This window comes from Plectropomus leopardus, chromosome 9 (assembly GCF_026936395.1).
Source record: "Plectropomus leopardus strain MGB_pleo_1.0 chromosome 9, ASM2693639v1, whole genome shotgun sequence".
Taxonomy (NCBI): Eukaryota; Metazoa; Chordata; class Actinopteri; order Perciformes; family Serranidae; genus Plectropomus; species Plectropomus leopardus.
Window position 1 is genome coordinate 9970757 of NC_142184.1, and position 7463 is coordinate 9978219.

Below are 7463 nucleotides of genomic sequence, written 5' to 3' on the forward strand. Positions count from 1 at the left end.
CAGCCTTGCCTCTTTAAGAATCATAACAAGTGGATCCTGCAAAACGACTGACACACTGACCAAATGTTTCTTGATACCAAACATTTTAACAATGTTTGACTCTTCTTTTAAAAGCAAATCCAGGTTGACAATTTCTTCATCAGCCCCACTGTTAACAAAAATACTATAAATATATATATATATATATATATATATATGGCCCTCTTTAGGCTTTAGGTTGCAGACAGATCACTGAGTAAATGCATCTGAAGTTTTTTAAATATCCGCTTGTGATCGCACGTGATCAACTCTTGCTTTGTTTTGGTGGTTATCTCCGCCCACGCATCTTACGTCGGAGTGAAGAACGAGCGCATCCTTGAGAAACTGACAGAAGGAAGAATATGTAACCGAAGACGAAAATGCTTTTTCTCCAACGAGACAAAAATGAGATATTTTCTCAAGTGTTGACTAACAACAATCCTCTCTGCAGTTTTCGTGTCACTTTATCGGGTGTCCCGGACTGCACTTCCGTGTCGTGTGACGTTTGCGAAAATAAGATAAAGCAGTAACAGCACAGGGCAGGCCTAAATTAAAGGTTGAAATACGTACAGCTGTGGCAAAGCTCTCCAGCCTTAAAGACGAAAACTATGAATAAAAGTCGAAGTCAACGTCCGAAGCGGCCACCGACTGTAGATACAGTTTCACCTCTAAAGGTAAGAGTTCAATTCTCCACTCTTAAAACAACATATAAAAATGTTGCACATGATTAGAAGTGAAGCCTGTGTGTCTGTGAATTACAATTTTAGTCTAACATTTACATTAAAGTGAAATAACATTATAGTGAAATACTGAACGCAAAAGCTGCTTTTTTGGCTGTGCTATAAGACTTTTGTGTAAGGGACTGTTCTTTATTTATTTGAGGAAGGAGGTGGCTGGGGTGTGACCATGGATGTATTAAAGAAAGCCTGGATACAGTCTTGGGGGCGGGGCCTCATTAATTCCAATAGCTGTGTCCCAATTCAGGGTCTGCATCCTTCGGAGGCTGCATTCGAAGGCCGATGACATCACAGAGCTGTGTGAAGACCGTTCAATTTGGTCACAATTCGAAGGCTCCTTCTTATGGAGCCCACAAATGCGGCCTTCTTTTCCATCTTTTTGGAGGCAACATCGCTACTATCCTTTGCGGCCTTCCATTTCCCAAGATTCCTTGCGCGCCCGCGATCTTCAAAAATAATAATAAATAACATTAATAATACATAACATCGGGTTTAAGTGGACGTATTTTATGTTGCAGAACAAAACGTCTCAATATCTTTAGCCTGTGTTAACCACAGACCTTATTTAAGACATTTTACCGAATACCCATTCAAAAAACCGATAGACTTTTAGACGAGGGGGTGCTAAGAGGCTAACGACTTCCGTGTTTTAGGACTCATTTCTTCACCACTCTACAGGCGCATGAAGCAAAAAAGCTATTTTTCTATGTATAAAATACCCGGATCTACTCGCCCCTAAGGCATGTGAATGAGAGACTTAAGGCGGGTGTGCCCGAGCAGGTAACTTCCAATGGCGGAGAAACTGACTTTCAACAAAAAGAAATGCATAAATACCCCCAACAGCAATAAAATCAGCTTTGAAACGTATGTTTTTTCATTAACTTTTTAAAACTTTTAAAAAAAATTTTGCCTACCCTTTGTGTTTTTGTTAAATTTTGTGCCTATTCAGTAGCAGAAAGGATAGGCTTGTAGATGAAATTATTATGTAAGCATCCGGGGGCATTGCTCCAAAGTCTTTTCAGGAAAACTGAACAGATTTAGGGAGTTTGATCTTATCTGAGTCCTTTTGGGTTTTTTTTTTTAAGATATTCCTCGTTCCTCTGGAGATCCTTGAGGAGATCTTCCTGAATCTTCCTCCCCATCATGTGGTTCGTGTTTGTCGGTTAGTGTGCCTTCAGTGGAAAGAAGTGGCTGACAGTGAGTCTCTGTGGAAAGAGAGATGTAGAAGAGAAGGATATCGCCTCCGCGATGCTTCCAAAATACCCAAAGACTGGAGGTTATTTTACTTCTTGTGCACAAAGAGAAGAAATCTTCTCAAAAATCCAAGAGGAGAACGTAAGAGGCCACAGAGCGAACTTCATACAACAATTCCATTTTTTAAAAAGTGAAAATTAGCACGACAACATGATTTCTCACCATCCTTTTTGCTTTTACAGAAAACCTGAGCGGATGGCAAATTTTGGAGAATGGTGGTAATGCATGGGCTGTACATGATTTAAGAGTACCACATCCAGACGAGACGGTCCAGAAGAACTTTGTGACCTCTTTCAGGTGAGTGTTCACCTGGGTACATGCAGAAAAACTATTGCATTCATGCATATGTAGCAGCTAAAATATGTTTTTTTTTGTTCAGCATGTGCAGGAAGTCGCAACTGATCGATTTGGAGAAAGAAGGTTACAATCCATCATTTATGGATCACTTCCAGCCGGATATCAGAATATCTGACTGGTAAGGAAAACACACAATTAGTACTCTCATTTATTGATGCTGATAAAATGAAAGTTATCATTCAGAAAATTGAACACACAGAATCAAAGCAGGGGTAGAAATCTGTAAAGACAAAAAAAGGCTGAACTCACCTCAACTCAACTTTATTCATATAGCACCTTTCAAAAAAACCTGCAGCCTAAACTGCTTCACATGGCAAAACTGAAAAACATAATAACTGGCGGGATTTGTCCTACCATCTGCAAGAATTTAGTAAGGGGTTTAAAGAAAATGAACAAAAAAAATATTAAATTAGAGATTTTAGAGAATTATTTAAAAAGAATAGAGAAAATTGTAAAAAAAAAAAAAAAGTTCTGAAATATTTAAATTATGTAACCAAAAAGACACTTTTTTTCAATTTCTTTTATTTGTTTTCAAATTAATTTCTTGTTTGTTTTTTAACTTTTCTTTTTTTTATTTATTTTCTGGTAACTTTTTACTAATTTCTTACTAATTTTTAGGCCATATCTTGTTAACCTGCTCATTGCCTTCTCCCCAAATTTAAACGAAACCAATTTGCTCAGGTTTCAAAGGGTTAATAAACCACTAAAGTGACTTTAACTTCTCTGAGTTTTTTTTTTAATAACTGTTTGCAAAATTATTGATTTAAATGGTATTAACAATTGAATTCCACTCTGCATGACTAAAAAAAATTGTTAAAAATTTGACGGCAGTGTGTACTTTATATGTGTGTCTTTGTGTATTATTCCAGGTATTCCCCAAGAACAGATTGTGGCAGTAAATACGTGATCTGCGTAGAGTTGTTGAATCAAAGGAAGAAGCCTGTGCAGACGTTTGCGCCTGAGACTGTTTACTTTCAGCAGTGGAGCGAAGAGAAGTGGAATCAGGTATGAGTACGAGTACGAGTTATTTATTAATATAATGAAGTTTAGAGGAGAAACAAAGCTTATTTTTATTTTTCAGATGACCCATGTATTCCAGAACTATGGACCAGGAGTGAGATACATCCGTTTTACCCACGGAGGTAAGGACACACAGTTCTGGGCAGGATGGTATGGAATCCGCCTCACTGACAGCTGTGTAGAGATATGTCCAGCCATGGACACATCGGGATTCATCTAGTGCCTGCTTCCTGCCTTTGCCTTCAATTGCACTTTTAAGTTGTATTTGCCTTATACAATCTGCAGTTATTTAACATGTACAAAGAATATGTCTCTGTGGTGGAAATTCCTGTAAAAAGAGTTCACAGCAAGCAAAGTGTCTCTTTTATGTTCGGCTAATAAACCAGCATACGGTAATCCCTAATTTATGTGACACTTTATACGAGTTTAATGAGAACAATGTAGCTTTATATATTAAAAACGTCTGACTCTGTGCTTATATATGAGGTCACTCAAAGGTCGAGGTGTGTATGGCTGTAGTTCTTCGTATTTTTCCGGCACATACTTGATCTGCATAATACATGATGCACATTTACAGTAGCAGAGCACACTAAAGCCCCTTTCCAACTGCACAAAACACTGTCTTTTTAATGCAGTGGGAAAGGTTATAATTGGCATTCACACCCGAATCAAATGACCCTGCAGTATAGTCACAAGTATGTATCGGCTCAAGCTTCAATCGGCATTAACTGAATAAAAATCCCTAGTGAATGTGCTAATTTCAGCACCCTTACAGCGAGATGCAAAGATGCACCACCGCAAAATACGGTCCGACTCCGCCCAAGCAGTGCTCAAACATCCAAATTAGTCTGCACCGACTTTGAAAGAGAAACTAAATAAGGTAGAGATTTATAAAAAGAAGTAACCACCGTGAAGTTTTCACATGCCACCATGCAGCTTTCCACTGTTGACTAACCTGTTTTGTGACACACCAAAAAAAAAAAGAACACACACACACACAGAGAAAGAGAGAGAAAGGCACACTCCTCTGCTGCAGACCCATGTCAACAGCTCTTGTCTACTGGTAATAGGAAAGATGGGTTACCCATCAGGGCTGTGTCTAGGAAGTTGCCTGGGGTGGCACGGAAATCTTGAATCCCTGAAATCTTATTGGCTACCCCACCTTATTGTGACTGACTATCTGCCCAGTCAGTTTGAACTGTTTGATGAGTACAATGAATTTTTTTGTTTATAGATGCAATTTGGTCTTAAACTCAACTAGAAACAGGAATGTAAGACACTGTTTTGTTTGTTAAAGTAGTTACAGGTAGTGGAGACAAAAATGGCAGTATAAAGCTATGCCGACGCGTGTGCCTGCTGCAGGGCTCATACTTCATACCACCTCTATAAGTAAGTGCCCCACTTAGGCCACCCGAGTAAAAAAAAAGTCTCAACACGCCACTGTTACTAGTGTTTAAAAACTTGGGTACACGCGCTAATTTTGGTGGAAAAAGGATCTCACACTTGGTGCTACAAGAATTGCATTGAGTATTAAAGGGTATATCCACTTCTCAAGAGAGCTTCATACCAATATGTTTGCATTTACATTTAAGCTGAAATTATTTGGTTATGTATCTTTTAGTAACATTGCATGACAGCTGGTCATGAAATTAGTTAGGGCAGTATTCAGTGTTAGTGACAGTGCATTGAGGCAGCTTTGCCTCTGATGTTGTTTGCCTCTCGGTCATCTTTACTGAAAGGTTATTGCAGGTCGTATGAAGGCATCAGTGTAACAATGAAGTGCAGTAACTTGGCTACTGAAATGCCTATTCTGTACAGTGGAAGTTGTCAGTGTCAAAGAAGTTTCACACTCTGTCAGGCTGTTTATAAAGGGATTCCTCTTTATGAAAGTTTAACAGTGCAGCACTGTTTTTTGGCATGTCAACCTTCTGTGTGTTTTCAAGTTTGTTTGCTTTTTGCTTTGCTTTCGTTTTATTGTTTCTTTTTACTGTTTTAATGGTCTTTTTGTGGATTTTTCCTCTTTGCACTGCTGCCTTGCCCTGCTCAGTAATGTGACAGGTTTAATGAACAGCTGTTCTGTTGTACTTTGTTAAAATCCTTTATTTTGTGTTGATCAGTCCTGTGTCTGCTTTGAAAATGTATGGGCTACGGTATTTTTACAACTTTATTTATGTGAACAAGTCAGTCATTATACTGTAGCCTGTTTGAAGTTAGAGTTAGAATTTAACATAATGCTTGATCATTGTTTTTGTTATGTCAAAAAGGAAATACAACTTTAATGAATAAAAATCAAAGATTCCAAGACAACTTGTTTTCTTGTTTGATTCCAGTTAAAGGAATACATCACCAACAAAACGACCATTTGTATATCAATTACTCATGCAGTGTTACCATAAACTTGTGAAGAAAACTTTGCTTTTCTCACATGCCTGTGCAGAAAATGCCAAACATATTGATTTACTGATTGGTCGGGGTCCACATTCAGCAACAGCAAAATTATATTAAAACATTTGTTTACAACTCTCCATATCCAATAATAGTCCAAGTCTAATTTATTCTGCATTTTCCTACACATGCATTTCAAGTTTCAAGTTTATTTGTCCCATGCATGATCATACAAGTACAATGCACAGTGTAATACTTACGTACCGAACAGGTTAAGACCACATTTACACAGTTTCAAGCACAGAAGAGCAAGGTGCCCGAGCATGCACCGGTTAAGACTGCTCAACAGCATGCATTTTCACTATAGAACAAGTATTGGTGTTTGTCTGTGAAGGGAGTATAGATAAGTTCCACTTTCACTTCACTTTCAGTTTGAAAAAGTAAGGTTTTTTTTGCAACAAAAAAAATGTGTTTGGGATGTATTGAGCAAATGACTGGGTAAATGGGACTTGGATTATATTGCATTAAAATGGCTGAAACTTTGTAAATGGATGATTTGATATAGTTTTTTCTGTTAAATGTGTTCCCCTGATTAATCAATAAATCAAACTGGGTTTTTTTCACAAATTCAAGGAAACACTGCATGACTGATATACAAGTGGTCATTTTGTGGGTGAAGCAACTAATATAGCTTGTGTTGGTTGGCCTTCATTGCCTAAAACTTATTAGTTTACCAGGGGCGTATCCAGGGAGTGGCCTGGGGTGGCATGGCCCACCCCTGAAATCTGATTGGCCATCCCAGGTACCACCCCATTATGACTGGCTATCTGTCCAGCCAGCTTGAACTGTTTAAAGAGTAGACTGAATTATTGTTTATAGGTGCAATTCAGCCTTAAACCTGACAGGCAGTATTGTGTAAGAGTAGTGTCTGGTTTGACTTATTTTACATTCAAATAAATTGATCAAACTGTTTGTTCACACAGGCTTATTCATTTTATTTTTGTACTTTAATTGTGTTGGCACTTTAAACATGCTATTGTACTATTTACTTTAGGAAGAACAATTTCTGTAATAAAGTAAGGAAGTGTTACTTTACTTTTGTGTGGTGTCAATCTGATTGGTAGGTCTATTCATCATTTAAACTCAACCATAAACAGGAATGTAAGACACTACATTGTTAGTAATTAAAGTAGGTATGGGTAGAGGAGACATAAATTGTAAATTAAAGTTATGCTGACGCACGTTCCCACAGTAGCACCCATATTTCATACCACTCCTGCATAAGTCAGTGCCCCACTTGGGCCAACCTGAAAAAAAAGTCTGGACATGCCACTGTAGCGCACGTCTATCAAAAAACAACCATCCCAACAGAGAGAAAACTGTGCTATAACTCCAAAGACAGTTACTGTCAATTGAGTGTCCACGCATTTGTGGTGCAGCCCAAGAGAACAGATTCAGTCTGGAGTTTGGATTTTCAAATGCTTCTATCCACATACTCGGGCTGTACAAACAATAAAAAAAACATGTAAAAGTGAATAGAGTGCAGAGAGTCCATGTTGGACTTCCTTCAGTGCAAATAATGCATGCATGATGAGTCACCCACTATGCGGGTCACTCTACAGGTGCACCTCCTCAGTAATCAGGGCTTGATTGAACACAAATGAAGGCAATTGTCAGAGTCATTACAAAAGT

At 38.2% G+C, this 7463-nt stretch overlaps 1 protein-coding gene across 1 annotated transcript; it reads left to right on the forward strand.

Moving 5' to 3' along the window:
• The first annotated feature begins 317 nt into the window (after nucleotides 1-317).
• On the forward strand, nucleotides 318-5693 carry LOC121946964 (F-box only protein 6-like). The gene is made up of 6 exons (XM_042491813.2): nucleotides 318-692; nucleotides 1841-2090; nucleotides 2192-2306; nucleotides 2389-2484; nucleotides 3236-3371; nucleotides 3448-5693. The coding sequence occupies exons 1-6, from the start codon at nucleotides 627-629 to the stop codon at nucleotides 3604-3606; spliced, it is 822 nt and encodes a 273-aa protein (XP_042347747.2). The 5' UTR covers nucleotides 318-626; the 3' UTR covers nucleotides 3607-5693.
• The last annotated feature ends 1770 nt before the right edge of the window (nucleotides 5694-7463 follow it).

Bases quoted from the DNA above. Each gene is read 5' to 3' on its own strand.
- LOC121946964 (XM_042491813.2), top strand. From the start codon at position 627: ATGAATAAAAGTCGAAGTCAACGTCCGAAGCGGCCACCGACTGTAGAT. The intron at 2,091-2,191 runs GTAAGAGGCCAC...TTGCTTTTACAG, and splicing joins CAAAAATCCAAGAGGAGAAC to AAAACCTGAGCGGATGGCAA. The intron at 2,485-3,235 runs GTAAGGAAAACA...GTATTATTCCAG, and splicing joins GATATCAGAATATCTGACTG to GTATTCCCCAAGAACAGATT.